The 19,950-nt window shown below is 43.3% G+C and overlaps 1 protein-coding gene across 2 annotated transcripts in view; it reads left to right on the top strand.

Annotated features, from left to right (window-relative positions):
- Positions 1-18,935, top strand: part of stk25b (serine/threonine kinase 25b) — a 64,048-nt gene extending 45,113 nt beyond the window's left edge. The window contains exons 7-11 of one of the 2 annotated variants that reach the window (XM_078209240.1): positions 881-1,026; positions 5,706-5,817; positions 9,426-9,497; positions 11,254-11,390; positions 15,784-18,935. In XM_078209240.1, the coding sequence (XP_078065366.1) occupies positions 881-1,026; positions 5,706-5,817; positions 9,426-9,497; positions 11,254-11,390; positions 15,784-15,823 (507 nt within the window). In that variant the 3' untranslated portion in view covers positions 15,824-18,935. Of the gene's footprint in view, positions 1-880; positions 1,027-5,705; positions 5,818-9,425; positions 9,498-11,253; positions 11,468-15,783 lie in introns of both variants that reach the window. The other variant, XM_078209239.1, reaches the window with a different exon arrangement.
- Positions 18,936-19,950: the final 1,015 nt, after the last annotated feature.

The following is a 19,950-nucleotide window of genomic DNA, read 5'->3' as shown; positions in this document are numbered from 1 at the left end:
TAAAACATAGAAAAACTACGGCACAAAACAGGCCCTTCGGCCCACAAGTTGTGCCGAACTTTTTCCCTACCTTTTAGGCCTACCTATAACCCTCCATCCTATTAAGTCCCATGTACTCATCCAGGAGTCTCTTAAAATACCCTATTGAGTTTGCCTCCACCACCACTGACGGCAGCCGATTCCACTCGCCCACCACCCGCTGTGTGAAAAACGTCCCCCTAACATTTCCCCTGTACCTACCCCCCAGCACCTTAAACCTGTGTCCTCTCGTAGCAGCCATTTCCACCCTGGGAAAAAGCCTCTGAGAGTCCACCCGATCTATGCCTCTCAACATCTTATATACCTCTATTAGGTCTCTTCTCATCCTACGTCTCTCCAAGGAGAAAAGACTGAGCTCCCTCACCTATCCTCATAAGGCATGCCACTCAATCCAGGCAACATCCTTGTAAATTTCCTCTGCACCCTTTCAATCTTTTCCACATCCTTCCTGTAATGAGGCGACCAGAACTGAGCACAGTACTCCAAGTGGGGTCTGACGAGGGTCTTGTATAGCTGCATCATTATCCCCGGACTACTAAACTCAATCCCTCGACTGATAAAGGCCAGCACACCATACGCCTTCTTAACCACCACCTCCACCTGCGGGGCCGATTTTAGAGTCCTATGGACCCGGACCCCAAAGTCTTTCTGATCCTCTACAGTACTAAGAGTCTTTCTTGTGCATCCGGAAGAATGGAAACAGAGTGAGGATGTGCGACTTGAGAGTGAGAAACCAGTTGGGTGGAGAGGGAATATTGAAAGTGAAATTTAATTGAGAATTTTGAAACTATTCCATGGGACTGTAAAACATGACTGCAGCTTCTGTTTCTTCACATTCTAGAGGCCAACAGCAAAAGAACTTCTCAAGCACAAATATATTCAGCGCTACACAAAGAAAACTTCCTACTTAACAGAGCTGATTGATCGCTACAAGCGCTGGAAGTCTGAGGGTCATGGTGAGGAGTCTAGCTCTGAAGACTCGGACCTGTAAGTTTGCAGCCTTCCTGGGGTGGAGGTGTGGGGCAGCATCAGCCTGACTGACCAAAGTACAATACAGTTGGAATGTGTGGACCAGTATTCGGTCTAACCTGAAAGTGCTATTGCTGTTCAGCCATTATTATTTTAGGGTCCATTTGCTTTGCATTAATTCCAGTTTCTTGTCGCTTTGATTATCCAGACAGCTAAATTTTATTTTTTTCCATAATCCATTCCTTTTGTATCAGAGTGTTGGTTTAGAATTTTTGTTTTTATTCTTACAAGTCTCAGTGCAAACTCTGTTGCTGCCTTCAACAAGCTCATCTTTACCCATATAAACATACAACAGTATCTGTATCAAAACCTGCAGAATGGGCTTGTAAATGGCAAATCTCAATACAGACAAGTGTCAGATGGTAGAAGAAGTAAATACTGACCCACACTTTTAGAGGAATTGATTTGAAAAGCGCAACAATTATGCTGAGCTTAAGGGGAGATGGTGGTGTAATGATAATGTCACTGCACTAGTAATCCAGAGGCCAAGGCTAATACTCTGGGGCCAAGGGTTCGAATCCCACCATGGCAGCTGATGGAATTTAGATTAAAAGATGGGATTATAAAGTTGGCCTCAGTAATGGTGACCATGAAACTACCATCGATTGTCATTAAAAACCCATCTGGTTCACTGATGCCCTTTGTGGAGGGAAATCTGTCATCCTTACCTCGTCAGGCCCACAGAAATGTAGTTGACTCTTAATTGCCTAGCAAGCCACTCATATCAAGGGTGATTAGGAATGGGCAACAAATGCTGGCCTTGTCAGCAATGCCCACATCCCATGAAAGAATTTTAAAAAAATATATAGAACCTTGGTTAGCCCACAGTTTGAGTACTGTCCGTTATTCTGGGTGGGATTTTTCTCCCCCTCTGTGGTGTGTTTGGAGGCAGTGTCAACGGGGTTTCCCATTGAAACCCTTACTAAAGAACAAAGAAAATTACAGCACAGGAACAGGTCCTTCAGCCCTCCAAGCCTGCACCGACCATGCTGCTCGACTTAACTAAAACCCCCTACCCTTCCGGGGACCATATCCCTCTATTCCCATCCTATTCATGTATTTGTCAAGATGCCTCTTAAAAGTCACTACCATATCCGCTTCCACTACCTCCCCCGGCAACAGGTTCCAGGCACCCACTACTCTCTGTGTGAAAAATCTGCCTCGTACATCTCGTTTAAACCTTGCCCTCGCATTTTAAACCTGTGCCCCCTAGTAATTGACTCTTCCACCCTGGGGAGGAAGCTTCTGACTATCCATCTGTCCATGCCCCTCATAATCTTGTAGACTTCTATTAGGTCGCCCCTCAATCTCCGTCATTCCAGTGAGAACAAACCAAGTTTCTCCAACCCCTCCTCATAGCTAATGTCCTCCATGCCAGGCAGCATCCTGGTAAATCTTTTCTGTACCCTCTCCAAAGCCTCCACATCCTTCTGGTAATGTGACCAGAATTGAACACTATATTCCAAGTGCGGCCTAACTAAGGTTCTATAAAGCTGCATCATGACTTGCCAATTTTTAAACTCAATGCCCCGGCCGAAGAAGGCAAGTATGCCGCCTTGACTACTTTCTCTACCTGCATTGCCACTTTCAGTGACCTGTGTACCTGTACACCCAGATCCCTTTGTCTATCAATACTCTTAAAGGTTCTGTCATTTACTGTATATTTCCTATCTGTATTAGACCTTCCAAAATGCATAATCTCACATTTGTCAGGATTAAACTCCATCTGTTATCTCCCCGCCCAAGTCTCCAACTGATCTATATCCTGCTGTATCCTCTGATGGTCCTCATCGCTATCCGCAAATCCACCAACCTTTGTGTCGTCCGCAAACTTACTAATCAAACTAGTTACATTTTCCTCCAAATCATTTATATATATAATATTATATATATATATATATATATATATTACAAACAGCAAAGGTCCCAGCACTGATCCCTGAGGAATGCCACTTGTCACAACCCTCCATTCAGAAATGCATCCTTCCACTGCTACCCTCTGTCTTCTTTGACCGAGCCAGTTTTGCATCCACCTTGCCAGCTCACCTCTGAACCCATACGATGTCACCTTCTGCACCAGTCTGCCATGAGGGACCTTGTCAAAGGCCTTACTGAAGTCCACTGCCCTACCCTCATCAATCATCTTCGTCACTTCCTCGAAAAACCCGATCAAGTTCGTGAGACACAACCTCCCCTTCACAAAACCATGTTGCCTCTCACCAATATGACCACTTATTTCCAAGTGGGAATAAATCCTGTCTCGAAGAATCCTCTCCAATAATTTCCCTACCACTGATGTAAGGCTCACCGGCCTGTAATTACCTGAATTATTCTTGCTAAACAAAGGAACAACATTGGCTATTCTCCAATCCTCTGGGACCTCACCTGTAGTCATGATGTGGAGATGCCGGCGTTGGACTGGGGTAAACACAGTAAGAGTTTTAACAACACCAGGTTAAAGTCCAGCAGGTTTATTTGGTAGCAAATGCCATTCGCTTTCAGAGCCCTGCTCCTTCATGAGATGGAGTGGATATCCAGTGAGGATACAAAGATTTCTCTCAAGGCCCCAGCAATTTCCTCCCTTGCCTCTCTCAGTATTCTGAGGTATATCCCATCAGGTCTTGGGGACTTGTCTACTTTAATGTTTCTCAAGAACCCCAATACCACCTCCTTTTTGACCTCAACATGACTCAAACTATATACACATCCTTTCCCAGACTCATCATCCACAGGAAACCTGTCACAAGATTTCAGCAATGGTCTCTATATTGCAAAGGCATAAAGCATATTATAGAGGCACTGGAGAAGTTACGAAATAAATTTACAAGCATTAGTTTAGGCTGAGGGGTAAAATTATCAGGAAGGATTGAAAAAGCTGGCCTTTTATTAGCAGAGCTAATAGTGCTATCGAACTGGCCCTCTAAACTCACTAATTAGACTGTTCATCCAGACCACTCAAATCTTAATTCCCTTTTTTAAAATACGGACTCTCTTTGCAGCTCCACTGTGTGTCTGTTTTCCTATCATAGATACATAATCCATCTTGCACAATCCCCCAGCTGCTGTTATACAGGGATTTTTTTAAAGAGTCAATGACTGCATCCCACATTCTAGATGCTAATCGTTCATTGCACACACTGTTTCCCATCTAGGTATGTTATTCTCAGCATGTAAGAAAATAATGCAATGAGTGTGAATGAGCACCAGAGATGGTTCTGTAACTGTCCTGATGATTCAATAAATAAAGGCAGCAGCACTATATATAACATTGAGCCTAAAAGTGGAAAAGTTCCTTCTTAGTACCCTAGCCTACTGAATTAATTGAAATATAGGGGGTGGGTGAAAATTGGTTGCAACGAGACAAAAAGAGGATGCTTTTAAACTAAAATGAACTCTGATTCTTATGTAAAAGCAAATACCACAAATGTTGTAAATTTGAAATGAAAACAGAAAATGCTGGTAAACTCAGCAGGCCTGGGAACATCTGTGGAGAGAAACAGAGTTAATGTTTTGGATGTGTAGAAGGATCATTTAGATGCAAAACATTAACTCTGTTTCTCTCTGTCCACAGATGCTGCCAGACCTGAGTTTACCCAGCATTTTCTTTTCATTTCTGATTCTTATGTACTGCCTAGTGCAATGATTCTTGCTGAAAAAGAGGATGTGTACGGACAGAATTGTACTTGACCTGTGTTTACCCCCATTCCCTACCATGGGTTAGCTACCAACAAACAAAGAACAAAGAACATCATCATCAAGTTGAGAAAAGTCCTGGGAGGTGATTTGACACCTAAGGGACTAAATACTGCCATCAAGAAAAGTAGGGGGAAATGAAAATGGGGAGAAAAAGATGCCCTTCTCAAGATTAGAATTAGCTGTGCTCCTGCAGTCACAGCGAAGTGCCATCATTACTGCCCTCACTCTAGTAGATTGATGTTCAGTTCAGTACTGACATTACCACAGTGAGCAGATTCTTATTGTTTCAAACTATTTCCTTCACTTCTTTACTCCTCCCTCCACCAGAAGATGTTGCCTTCCTTACTCGAGGACTGTTCCAGTATCCAGGAATCCATTTACTCCACATAAACACGGACAAAGAATGTGGACAAGCTTGTCCAACTATGAAGCACATTGCAGCCAAATCCCATTCCATCCTCGCCCATCATCGACAATTGCACTGCCAACAGCTGAACGACAGCTAGGCACCCAACTCTTTTGGATGCTTCTTCCCTAACTACAGGGTTTTGCGGCTGATTGTGTAGTACTTGATCTCACATCAACTGCCTCATCATTGACCGAGGATTGTTTGATTCAGATACAGTGACTTGACCTTTTGGACTTTAAAAGCCCCCATGAGTGCTGTTATGTCCATAATTGCCTTTGGTGTGAAGCGGGACCTTAGCCAAGGATCATAATGTGTTGATACTGGGGAGTTGGTTCAGCAGCAAAGCTTTCTTAGGCGGGTGGGGGGGCAGGGGACGCAGGGGCAGTGGTGGTGGTGGTGGTGGGGGGGTGGAGACGGGACAGCAGGGATGTGTGAGGGACTAGAAATAATGAAGCTAATCCATAAATGTAAATTGAAGAGCCTTGTATGCGTAGATCTGAACATGTTCAAGTTACCGACTGTCTGTGTGCAGGGAGGCTGATGCAGATGAACGGGATCAGTGCCCAGTTTGGACTTTCCCCACTGTACGTCCCAGCACCTTAAGCAAGCTTCAGAACGGAATGCCTGTTCCAAGTTCTCAGAAGGTGAGTCTGTGCACTTGTCTACTACCACCATCCTCTCACTGGCATTGTTGTAATACAGTAAGAAGTTTAACAATGCCAGGTTAAAGTCCAACAGGCTTATTTGGTAGCAAAAGCCACACAAGCTTTCGGAGCTCCAAGCCCCTTCTTCAGGTGAGTGGGAATTCTGTTCACAAACAGGGCATATAAAGACACAAACTCAATTTACATGAATAATGGGTGGAATGCGAATACTTACAGCTAATCAAGTCTTTAAGATACAAAGAACGTGAGTGGAGAGAGCATCAAGACAGGCTAAAAAGATGTGTATTGTCTCCAGACAAGACAGCCAGTGAAGCTCTGCAGGTCCAGGCAACTGTGGGGGTTACAAATAGTGTGACAGGAACCCAATATCCCGGTTGAGGCCGTCCTCGTGTGTGCGGAACTTGGCTATCAGTTTCTGCTCAGCAACTCTGAGCTGTCATGTGTCGTGAAGGCCGCCTTGGAGAACGCTTACCCGAATATCAGAGGCCGAATACCCGTGACCGACCGTGACTCCACATCATTGTTGTAATATGCAGCCCAGGTACTTTCCGGTAGTGATGTACTCTTCGTTATGAGGACTTGCAGGATGTACTGCCTCCCAGAAATCCCTGTGCTCCCATTGCTATAATGGGATGAAAAGTAGTGAAGTACATTTTCATCTTCACACTCTAGGCAAAACACAAAGGGGAGAATTGGACAATCACCATTACAGGAGCAAAGTTCTTCTTGCCTGACACTCAGCCATACTTCATATCCAAATGCCAGAGATAAAAGTCTGTAATATAAAAGCCTTTTTCCTCGGATGGTGATGGCTAGCACGAGGGGACATAGCTTTAAATTGAGGGGCAATAGATATAGGACAGATGTCAGAGGTAGGTTCTTTACTCAGAGTAGTAAGGGCGTGGAATGCCCTGCCTGCAACAGTAGTGGACTCGTCAGCATTAAGGGCATTTAAAGGGTCACTGGATAAACATATGGATGATATTGGAATAGTGTAGGTTACATGGGCTTTAGATTGGTTTCACAGGTCAGCGCAACATCGAGGGCCGAAGGGCCTGTACTGTGCTGTAATGTTCTATGTTCCATATGGAAATAATATAACTGAAAAGCCCACGCCACTCACGTTTTCATGATTATATTTTGTCGCAGTTACTGTAAAGATTTTTATAAGTTCCCTCTCCATACCTCTGTTCTTTAAAGCCCACTAAACATAAGCACCTTACGTGCAAACTGACCCGACTCGTGGAACTTTTAATGTAGAAAAGCGCCCCAGGGTCAAATGTCACAGAAGTGTAATTAGATAAAAATGGACACTAAAGGATGAAGGTATTGGGAGGGGCAGCTAAACGTTTGGCCATAGATATGTGTTTAAAGCATGGTCTCAAAACAGGAGAGAAAGATGTAAGGGCTGAGAATGGAATCTCAGAGCATGTGGCCTCGGCACCTGTAGATACAGCCACATAGAAAACGGCAAAGCACAGAGGGAGAGAACCGGAGGAATGGGGAATTCTGGATTGGACGGGAACATCACAGGACTGAAAGAGGTAGAAATATGGGAGGGAAAAGCAACAAAGGGATTAAACATGAGGATGTGAATTTTTAATTGGAGGCATTGGGGGACAAGGAGCCAGTGCAGATCAGTGAGGATTCCAGTAATGATAAGTGCAGCTTCATGAAAGACAGGATATTGGCATTCTGGCAATAGAATTTTGTACGTACTGAAATTTACAGTGTATGCAGGACAGACCCAGGCAGGAGAGCATTGGAGTCATTGAGACTGGAGCTGGCAAAAGCATGGAGGAGAGTTTCAGGAGCAGGTGAGCTGAGGCTGTGTAAGGACAGATGGGAAATAAGTCGCAGAGTTGGTCTTGGAGAGGAAACGTGGTCAAAGTAAAGTTTATTTATTAGTCACAAGTAGGCTTACATTAACAGTTACTCTGAAAATCCCCTAGTCGCCACACTCCAGCCCCTGTTCAGGTACACTGAGGGAGAATTTAGCATAGCCAATGCACCTAACCAGCACGTCTTTCTGACTGTGGGAGGAAACCGGAGCACCCGGAGGAAACCCACGCCGACATGGGGAGAATGTGCAGACTCCGCGCAGTCACCCAAGCTGGGAATCGAACCCAAGTCCCTGGCACTGTTAACCACTGCCACTGTGGTCAGGCTCTCCGTTTGGATGCACAAAGGATGCCATGGTTGAAAACAGTCTCGTTTCTCGTTCAACTTGAAGAGAAGGCAAAGGGAAGGAATGGAATCAGTAGTGTGCGTATGGAGTTTGTGATGGAGGCGGAAAGTGATGGCTTCTGTCTTATCACTATTTAACTAGAGAAAAACGCAATTCACTCGGGACTGGATGCTGGAAGAGGAGTCTGTTAACACCAAGTAAAGAGGTCAAGAGAAGTGATCTTGAAGATCAAGGCAGAGTTCTTTGCCAGTGTGCTTGTGGAAGCTAGTCATATTTCATTGGATGGTGTCACCAAGGGACAGTAAGTAGATGAGGAAGGATAGACCTCTGGGAACTTTGGGAAAAGGAACCATCTGTGGAATTGCTCGAGCTACAATTGGTTAGGGAAGAGTAGATCCAGCTTGGAAACTAGTCATTTATGAGTTTGACTCTGGCAGTTTCAATGCTGTGCAAACCGGATTGGTGAAATTCGAGCTTTGAGTGGCAGGAATGAAGGGCATTGATTTGAGAGACGTCAAATTCACATCAAAAAGTCAGTGCTTCAAGGATGCTGGAGAGGGTGAAGATTGATGAGGGCAATTTTTTTTAAAAAAACAAGTGGCTAAGTTCAAATTATAATAATTATGATTGTAACAGTTGTGATTACCTCTTAAGCAATCCAAAAACAGACTGTTAATTGTACTTTGTTCAGTATATTCTGGGCCACATGCAGCCCATCTGGGTTCTGACTGCAGCCCATGAGATTTTTTGTTGTCATTTCCCACACATGGGTGCCACATTCCATTGATTTTCATCCATGTAATTATTTTCCTACTGGTATGAGTGAAGTGATGCGTACGCAAAGCAAGGGCTACTGAAGTGAGGTGTGTGCTGATCTCACATAGCATTGACTGTGCAAGTCGTGCCCTCCCTCTGTATCCAAAGTGTAAATCTTTCTTTTGTTTTTACCATTTGAAGTTGATAGTTGTATTAATATATAAATGATTCGGCATTTTCTATAACTAGTTATGAAATATTCGGCTCGAGTTAAATGTATTTAATCTTATTCATGGGCCATGGTTAGTGAACAAGCCTGATTTCAATCTTGTGGCCCACTGAGATGAAGGGGTTGCGGGGGGTGGGGGCCACTCGTGCAGACCACTCACTAGCCAAGGTTGCCCATCACTGCTGTAGCTTGTATCAAGAAGGCAACCCCAAACAAATGAATGAGTTTCATTTGTTCTAAAGCAGTGTCATTATGAGGGGGAAGGAAAACAGCATGTTTAGAGCTCATGAGGACATTTTAGAGAGGTGCTAACTGTAAGAGTAAACAGAGACGAGATGTGCTAGAGTGGATGAGTTCAGAGTTGAGAAGTATTACCTGAGTTTGTTTATTATTTTCTATTTTGTTTTAATGAAGCCCTTGGAACCCATGAAACGACAGCCAAAATCAAAGTGCTTGATGACGCTGGTCAACCCCATGTTCAGAGAGGTAATGCAGCCAATGTATGTGACCAAATGTGCTTGTGCCTGTGTGTACATATCAGCTGAAATGCTTCTAAAGACAACTAATGTAAGCATGGAGAACAAGGAATTCTTTCCTCATTGATTAATATCAGTAGAATATTGACTGAACAAGTGGGTTGGGTAACTGTTTACTGACATGACTAAATCCATCCTTCCCCCTTTTCTCCCCTCTCCCTATGCCCAGGTATTTGTATGGTGTGAGAACCTTCAGGAGTTCTAGCATGAACAGAACTTTATCAAAAGGTAGCTTGTCCCCTTTGGGAGTCCTGAATGGACTGAGATCAAAGACCAGATTTCATCAATGAGAGAGAACATGCTTTCATCCTGCAAGCGTGGGCTGCATTCATGCCTCAGCTGCAGAAGTAAAAGAACATTGTTGTAATCCGCTCCTTCCCCTTGATCCCTTCTGTCTGAACTGGAGTTATATCCAACTCCTAAAGAAAAAAATGTCTAATGCACCATCCCCATTTAATGGATTTTCAATGTGTTCAAATAAAGCTTTCCCTCAAATAGCTGCAAGTAAGTATGTTACATGGAAGATAATGAGGCACCCACACCAGGAGGCCAATTCCTGTGACTGGTCTGTGCTTTGGTTGCTATCTTCCATGGATCACACTCGCAAATGGAGACTGGCCATTATTTGAGGTGCCAGGCAGCAGGCCCTGGCCTTGAGGGGAAAGTAGTGCTGTCGAAAAGCAGCAGCCCAGACATCAGGCCACTTTTTCTTCAGATGCATTCACACCTGCTCTGTATTTCTTGCATTTTCTGTCCTTCAAAGGAAACAAAAATAGTATTTTCTCTCATCATATTTATTTTATTTGGCAAAACTACCTGTGGACTTTGTTCACAGGTGGTGTGGATGTCTCTGGCTCAGCCAGCATTTATTACCCACCTCTGATTGCCCTTGAGAAGGTGGTGATGAGCTGTCTCCTTGCACTGCCGTAGTCCAGTGCTGTTGGAAGGAAGTTTCAGGATTTTGACCCAGTGACAGTGAAGGAACAGTGATACCACCTGTGTGTGACTTGGAGGGGAACTTACAGCTGGTGGTGTTCCCATGAATCTGCTATCCTTGTCCTTCTAGCTGGCAGAGATCATGAGTTTGGAAGGTGCCTTCGATAAAGCTTTGGTGAGTTGTTGCAATGCATCTTGTATATGACACACACACTGCTGCCACTGTGTGCCAGTGATGGAGGGAGTGATGGTGGATGGGGTGCCAATCAAGTGGGCTGCTTTGTCCTGAATTGTGTTGAGCTTCTCAAGTGTTGTTGGAGCTGCATTCATCCAAGCAAGTGGAGAGTATTCCATCACATTCCTGATTTGTGCCTGATGGGCAGGCTGGGGAGTAAGATGGTGAGTATTTGCCACCCAATTCCCACCTGACTGTTGAGTTACAATTAACATTGTCATATGACGCCAATTAGTTAAGTCCCTCAATGGTAATGAAACTTTTATCAGTAACTAGCTGATGTCAAACTAAATTTGTCAAACCAGCTTTTTGACGAGGCAGGTTTTCAAGTCAATGTGCAATGCCACAGTGATACAAGGAAAGTTATTCCCCTCTCTGGTTCCTCATGTGGTGGGTTCTGATCCTTGGTGATACAGATGAGTAGATTTCTGTGCCCTTTTAACATCATTCTCTGAGCTGTTAATTGATGCTATTTTGTCTCCTGGCAGTGGCTCGATGTTTCACGTTAATTATGTTGTGTTTTATTTTGCTGAAGCTACAAGAGAAGCACAAAGTCAGTGGTGGGAATCTGGGTGCCATTGAAGAGCTGGAGAATGCTTTTAACCTGGCTGAGGAGTCCTGTCCAGGCATTTCAGATAAACTGGTAGCGCACATGGTGGAGCGAGTACGAAGGTGCGAAACACTGAAAGGAAGCCATATTCACACATACATTCACACGATGAAGGGAATGAGCATTGGATTTTCCTGTGGTATTAGTGAATCTTCATCTTTTTATGAGCTGGTGCGTTTTAATATGTTGGGACTTTACAGAGCTGTATGAAGTAATTCTGGTCTTATTCAAAGGCTGCCTACATACCAGATTGTTGGCTCACCAAACCAGTCTGAAACCTCAATAACACCTGTCAGTTCAGTTCAGTAGCCTTTAGCTCCTCAAGCTTTTGAGGTGCTTTATATTTTCACTAAACCAATTTGCTGTCAGGCCAAGGGTGCCAGTTTTAGCTACATAAGCATGGGAGGTGGATTGACAAAGCCCAGGCTCATCTATGCAGGCTTAGACAGCTGACAGAAGAGATGTTAATGTCAGCTTGACCAACTCGATGGCACAATCAACTCTTGAAGCAAAACTAACTTGGACTTGAGCAAATAAACAAACTAGTGCTGTGCCCAAAGAGTGTTGCGTTGCCAGAGGGGCTATCTTTCTGCTGTGACACTAAACTAGATCACTGAACCTGCTCAAGAGGTTGTCAAAGATCCCACAGCAACATTCAGAGAGCAGAGGAGCCTATATGGCCTGGCTGTCACCACTAAACCGATTAACTGACAATTTGACTTGCTTGTTATTGGCGAGATCTTGCATACTGGCTCTCATGTCTGTCTCCAAAACAGTAAATGCTCTTCAAAAGCAATTCATATGTGGAGTGTTTTGGGATATTACGCAGATGTGGAAAGTGCTATATAGAATCTGAATGATTACAGCACAGAAGGAAGTCGGCCCATTTTGCCTGTTCCTGTTCTCTGCAAGAACAACTCGGCCACTCTCATTCACCAGTCCTTTCGCTGTAGCCTTGCAGGCTTTCCTCTTTTATTGTTTATTCAATTCCATTTTCAAAGCCCTGATTGAATCTGCCTCCACCACACCCTCAGGCAGTGCATCCCAGGGCCTAATCATTCAACTTCAATTCACTTTATTGTCAATGCAGAAGATCATTCTGGGCTTATTGTTCATTCATTTAAAAATTATATATAAAGAATAAAAACAATAAAAGAAAATTACCCCATCACAGAGATCTAACGGTAGGAAGTAGGTGGTTAGAGTAACAGCCATATGATATGTTTTATCCATTTAAGGAAAGTATTTCAGGCACTCACTTTGAGCTGCACTGTGGCACAGTGGTTCGCACTGCTGCCTCAGTGCCAGGATCCCAGGTTCGATTCTGGTCTTGGGTCACTGTCTGTGTGGAGTTTGCACGTTCTCCCTCTGTCTGCGTGGGTTTCCTCCGGATGCTCCGGTTTCTTCCCACAGTCCAGAGATGTGGGGGCTAGGTTGATTGGCCATGCTAAATTGCCCCCTAGTGTCAGGGGACTCACAGGGTAAATACGTGGGATTATGGGGATAGGATCTGGGTGGGATTGTTGTTGGAGCAGGCTCAAAGGGCTGAATGGCCTCTTTCTGCACAATATGGATTCTATAAAAGATGCATTAACAACTATTCCAATACATTCAGTCACTGAGTCCCATCCAGAGTTCATTTCCTCATCCATTCATCAAACTCCTGGTAAAAGTTCTTGTGGAGAGGCACAAACGAGTTAAGGAACTGATTTGTCATGGACCTGAGGGATTGTAGACTTTTCCCTAAACGTAACCAGCAGAAATACTGAAACAAAGGCTTATTCTCATTGTTCATGACACTTATCAAAATTCTTCAAGAGCAGATTTAGTCAAGAAAACTCCACTCATCAAGTACTCTTCCTGCCTGCTTCAATAATCTCTATATCCTTAAAGAGTCTGCTTTCCAATGACAGCAGTACCACTTGCAATGTAAAAACGTTTCTCCTCATGTCACCTTTTGCCATTCTCCTGTGATTCGTGACCTTTCTGCCAATGGGAACAGTTTCTCCCTCATGACTTGGTCTAGACTCATGATTTTGAACACCATAATCAAATCTCCTCTCAATTTCCTTTTCTCGAAGGGGAACACCCCCAAAACTTGTCTACAAAATCAAATAGAGCCAATGTTTAGAGTCTAAATGACCTCTGACGAAGGGTCATTTAGACTCAAAACATTGACTCTCTTCTCTCCTCACAGATCCTGTTCTCACCTGCTGAGATTTTCCAGCATTTTCTGTTTTTGAGTCTTCTCCATTTGATATATTGTCTTTATGGTCAGTGCAGCCTCCCAACCGTTCCCTCTGCGGTGGACAAGATGCTCTCAAAATGACGATACCCATTCCCTTGATGGTTGACGGGCATTTAACAGGGGCCATTACCTTTGGGGAAAATTGAGGTTCAAGAGTAACGACTGTATGGTACATTCTTTGTCCATTTACGGAAAGTATTTCAAGCACCCACTTTGTAATTCTACTCTGAGAAAACCAGCCCTGATCTCTGTTGTTCAAATATTGGGTATGATGAGGAACTGACCATGAGCTTTGATCTATATGAAATATTTTTGATAGTGATACCATGTGAAGTTTATCAAGTTTAGTTTTTAAAAATAAATTTAAGCTAGGCGACTGTTTTCAGTTGTGCAGTAGAAATGAGGGAATGTTTAATTGAACAATTCCACCCAGTGATAAGATTCTGTGAATCCTTGCTAATTTATCTTTGAATCCTTAGTGGTCACTCAGCACATTGCATTACACAGCTCTGTTTTACCTATTTCTAGATTCTTTATTAATCATGTACTGCAGCTTGTGTCTGTTGCACTCAACTCTAATACTCATTCCAGGTTGCTGTTGTCATGCTCAGTGTAAGAATAGATAAGCTCTTGAAATGCCATAGTATACAAGACGGTGGACCAAGTACTGGAAAATGGGATTAGAATAGATAGGTATTTGGTGGTTGGTACAGACAGGATGGGCTGAAAGACCTTTTGCTGGTGCTATAAAACTCAGTGACTCTATGGCAACACTCGTTTTTCACACTTTCACTCTTTGGCTTTACCTTTTGCTGTACATAATCTTTCAGTCATGTGGGAAAGCTGAAGGAAAAGACAAGAAACCCTGAGAATAGACAGTGTAGAGAGCACATACATGGGGGGATTAGTAGAGTAGGCACTATGGAGATGGGGATGACATGAGTGAGTGTGTTGGAAATCAGAAAAGGGGGCAAAGCAAATACATCAGACTTGCATGTTGGACAGAAAGGACCTCACATATTTAAAAGAGTAAATAATTTTTGAAGTGTTCAATAGTGACACACAATCTAAAATAATCAAAAACATGTTGTACAGTATCATTGGAAGTTCATCTCAAACAAATAAACAGCAATTTTTGGTTCCTGTTGACAACGTTGAAGGTGAAATAATCTTGAGGCACATACAGGACATGAAGAATGTAGCATTGCGAAAGATCATTATGTTCTATTTGGCCTGTCCCAAAGATCAAACAATATTAACCTAACTAAATGTGAGATGTTGCATTTCACTGAGATAAACAAGAACATCACCTTGTGCTTTAAAAAAAATAAACTGAATCGGATAAAAGAGCAAATCATTAAACTCAGCATCTCAGGTCAGCAAAACAATTAAAAATGTTACCAAAGCACTAGGATTTATTTCTGAGGTACAGAAGGTTATGTGAGACTTGTATTGGACCCTAGTCATAGCACATCTAGAGCATGGTGTCCTGTCCTGGACTCCATATTATTAAAAAAGACATTGAAGCACTGGAGGAAATGTCATAAAATTTGGAAAAAAGATACCAGAACTGAGGGATTATTGCTGTTAGGAAAGGTTGAACAGGTTGAGGCTCTTTTCTTCAGTACAATGGTTATGTTACTAAACAACTAATCCTGAAGCCTAGCCGGATGAGGTCAAATCTCACCATTAATTAGAAGTCATTTGGGGTGGGGGAAAAGATCCTTAGACACTCAGTTGCAACAAACCACTAGGCCACCCAGCATCGACCTAGGAACCATATACTACAAAGGCACACCCTGCCCAGTTAACCCTACAAAGTCCTCTTCTGACATCTGGAAACTGGTATTAAATTTGGGAAAACTGTCCCCCCAGACTAATCAAGCTACGTAGTCTGCTCTCAGAATTAGAGGGGGTGAGGATCAGGTTTAACGGTGATGTGGTTTCTTCATTGTTGAAATGCCAGTCGACACCATCCTGGTGATTGAACGGTAAAATATCAGCTCCTCCACTTGGGGCTGGGAGGGGCCGAGTGGATGCAGTTTGTAACCTCCACAAGATGATGATCGGTGCAGACATGATGGGCCAAAGGGCCTCTTTTTGTGCTGTTTACCTCTATAACTGTAAAGTGTAGAATGGGCTGAAGCTGCTGCTCCTGACTTGTTCCTCTTTCGTCTCCATTCCCCCCCCCCTCCCCCCCGCCTCAGGTATTCGCTAAGCGGATCCAGCAAGAATTCAGCGCGGTGAAGATCTCGGCACCTCCGGGGGATTTCCCAAGTGCCCAGTGACCCAGCACCCAACAACACCCCTCCTGCTGCAGTTAGGAAAGCCCGTGGCTGCCGATGCCTGTGCTTCATGGCCATGGCGACTAGACTCAGTCGCATTGTTGGATCAGAACTAAAAAAAAACCTTTTACTTTTAACACTGCCGCCATGAGGGGTGGCACCAAATAAGAGGGGTTGATATCTTTTTTTTGTTTTAATTAGAAGTTATAATATTTTTACATTTTCTTTATATACAGAGGTTAATTGATGGCGCATATCAAGCTGTATTAGTAGAAACGTACTATGTGAAAAAGAGACAGTACCTCTTTTGCTTGCCTGTCTAGGTTTCGTTTCACAATTCAAAGGTCAATTTTTTTATGGTTTTAAAAATAAATCCACCGTGTATAAGGGTGCAAGAACATGGATTATACACTTTCAGGGTAGAGGGTCCTATACATTGGATAACCTTCCCTGAGATACTCCTTTCAAGATGTGACTAAATTGTGCTGCTAAAATGAAGTGATTTGGTTAAGAAAGTAGCTTAGAGGAGTTAATGGTGGTGCTTGTTCCAGACTTAAGATCAGCCAGATCACCTCTCCCTCCCCCCTTCCCCCCTCCTTCATTTGAAGGATTCCTCACTCTTCAGGACTGTCTGGTAGCACAGTTAATATGTGTCTCGCCTCTTGAATTAGAAGCCTGTGTCTTTTAATCACTACAGCCTCGCTGGCCAAGTCAGGGGAAGTTTCTCATACAGTGTGGCAGTCGGCTAGATGGAGCCCTGCACTGAAGCAAGGCTTACCCGACCCTTGAGTGGTCCCGAATTACAGGAGGAGATTCCAGTCATCAATTGAAAAGACTAGCTCAGACTGGCTGGATGAAGGGATTAATGAGATGCAGAATGGAGTGAAAAAGCTTTTATTTTTAAAAAAAACACGTGTGAAGCTCTGTCAGTGACAATATGGTCATCTCACAGTCTAAACCAACACTATAGCTGTCCTCTAATTACAGAAACAAGAGCCCACAAAAGCTCCAATTTACTGAGACCTGCAGAAGCGATTCTGTCTCTTTAAAGAACAGTTCCACAATGCTGAAAGGTGGGGTTGCCTGAGAGGGTGCAATTTATACTTGGGTCCAGTGGACCAAAGTCACGGCCGTCGGGGATTAGGCCAAGGCTCGCTTTCCTTGTTTTCTTCTGTCCTGTTGGGTGCCGGAGACCAAGGTAAATACCTCCAGACCCGGAATCTCAATTCCCGGTGGAAATCTGGCCTGGAGTGTTACTCAAAAGTAAAAGGCTATTGGACCAGATTGTTACTCAGGTTGGATTGTACTGAAATTTACAATGGGATATCTGAAATCCAAGCCTGGTAAAATCAGGAGCTGCCACTGTACCAGACCTCACTTTGAGCTCTTAGTTTCCAACCATTTAGCAGTGGTAGCAAATGGCCTGTAGGCAGTTAAAGAGAATATGCCTCTGACTGTTTATGGACAAATTTAAGAGATAAGATTCCTAAAATGTTTTACTTCTCCCCCTCCCCCACCCCCTCAGATTTGTATTATCAGTACTCCAGAGAACAGGAATTTGGAGCCGTGTTGAAGAAGTGTTACTATAATCCACTTTACAGCAAGGGAGTTGCCGTTGCCAATGGTTCTCCATGTTCTGGGAGACCTTGGGAAGCATCTTCAGTCTGTCAACTTACCACTGTTGGCTAGTTTCCTTAGTGGCATCGACATGGACTTTCCTACTGAATAAATAGGGCGATCGTTAGCAGGATGTGTTAATGAAATGAACTTTGAGATCTGTTGATGCAGTTTTTAATCCATCTAATCAAAAAGGAAGTTTATTTTCCTCACTTCATGTAGCTGACAGCAATTTCCTCTTTCACGCCCTCTCCCCCCCTTTGTGAATTTTATATCTAAGTACACAAATGTTTTGTGCAAGTAGGAAACTGTTCAGCTTAGATTCTGTTTTATAACTTGGGATCAGTATTAATTCTGAATGGATCCACTAAATGGCTTTCAATGGCAAGGCAAGTTAGATGGGTTGTTTTGCTTTTACACCTTGCATTAGGAAGAGAAACAAAATGACTAATGATACCACCATGAAATATGAACAGCCGTATTGTTCTGTCAGTACAATAGAAGCCTGATATAAATGCCATGATGTAGCACCTAGCAAGAGACAGTGAAAGAGCCCAGATAGAACGAGTGAGGGTCACAGGTTATTTGGAGAGTTGGGTTGAGGATCTCAACAACTCTTATATAAAAATTTTAGCAAGGAAAGACTTTGAACAGTATTATCCAAGAGTGGCCAGAGTTAGTATTAAAGCCTGGGAGTGAGCAGGATACTGCAGCTGTAATGTAAAGGGAAAAGAAACTTGTCTACCAGTTTTTAAAGGTACTGTTGGTAAGATCCAGGCAAAGAACTGACCAGTATCTAAACTTGCAGGGGTAGCATTCCCATGGGGATCTCCCAGCCTGACTTTGGCAAATCTGTAACAAGATAATGTGAATGGCCATCTGCCTCGTTTCTCCAGGTTGTGCTCGAGTGTTACAGCTAGAAATCTTGAAAAACACATCCTGGTGTGTTTTTAGAGTTTGGGCTATTGGGCACGCACACAATTCCAAAAGTCATTTGCTGGCTTCATCTTTCATAAAGAGCCTCTCTATTTTTTGGGATTCTGAGTCTGAAGACCTGCTGGCTGTGGTCCCCAATTTCAGAGTCCTGTGTCTCTCATTGAGAGACAAAAGCAAGTCATCAATGAGTTGACACTCTGTGCCCTCTCACTGTGTCCCTGATTGGACCTGCCATTTGAATAGATGCAGGAGGGAAGATAAAGAACTCTAGTTTTGAAAACTCCATTGCCATGTCAGTGAAACTGGGGATTGTGTTCCTGTATGTCCAGTGTTTGTATACTGCGTGTATTAACAGTGTACAAGTGCACATCTGGTCCTTGCAACCCATTTATTACCTATTTTAAAATCCAGTTTAGGTTTGGTTGTAGTTATTTATGGTGAAGGAGGGTATCCGTGCTCTTGGAGCTGCGGATCGCATTTTATATACAGTGTAATGGACAAGAATAAAATATAAGAATGGGTCTCCTGTGTTTTGACTTTTTTGTTTAAAGCAGCATCTTCCACGATGGGTCTGGTTTCTACCATGCATATTTTGAAAATTTGAAAGAGATCCACGCTGTTTAAAAAAAATAAAGGCTCGGGTAAAGTGCAAGCAGACTGCGGAACCTTTTGCTTTTGTTTCTGTTTGGGGGTTTTCATTTGGTGATGAGGAATGATGACCTTAAAGAGCTCAGCACTCCTGTTTGAATAGTGTGGTGGGATCTTTAATGTCAGCTGAACTGCTGCCACAACACATAATATCTCAACCTGAAAGGCAGATCTTGAACAATACAGACTTCCTCACTGCTGCACTTACCAGGATTGTTCAGCCCTTGTGCCTTATTTAATGACCTGGGAGCTTAGACATCCTTTCATCATGGCTGTGATTTGTTGGTGATGCCTCAGCCAATCAGCACCCTTTTATCCTGCAGTATAAATTGTTGAGATAGTTTGGAATCTGGCACTCACATTTGTCCTGATGAGTTCAAGATAAAAAGCTTTGACAACATGCCTCTCTTTTCAACAATATCACTACTGCACACGTCGGCCTTGATTCTTGTCCTGCAGCCAAGCTATCCTAGTTGTTGATGTGTTCTTTTGGAAGCAAGAAGAGCTTATTCAGCCACTCATTCTTTGAGATCTTTCTGCTTCCTGGAATTTGAGGCTTTTTGCTGCAGTGAACAAGGTGCTCATTGCTCCTGGAATGTAGAGTAATAAGCGCTTTTGTGATTGGAGAACAGGATCCTATAAGTGCAGCCATGGTTAATGTACAAGTCGGCATCACTTTGATTTAAGAGGGTGAGAGAGTGTAAGGGTTAACCGGGGACACAAAGGGAGGATGAGATTGATCAAGGTAAGGATGCAAGAAAAATGTAGAATTATTAGAAGTGTGGAAAAGGGCATATGCTTGAATTTTTTTTTAATTTGAGGGTTATAAGAATAGATTATGCACCCTGGGACTAAAAGTGAAGAGGATGGGGGGAATTTATTAGCAAG

This window comes from Mustelus asterias, chromosome 3 (assembly GCF_964213995.1).
Source record: "Mustelus asterias chromosome 3, sMusAst1.hap1.1, whole genome shotgun sequence".
Taxonomy (NCBI): Eukaryota; Metazoa; Chordata; class Chondrichthyes; order Carcharhiniformes; family Triakidae; genus Mustelus; species Mustelus asterias.
Note: the sequence above shows the minus strand (reverse complement) of the source record. Positions and strands in the feature narration are given on the sequence as shown.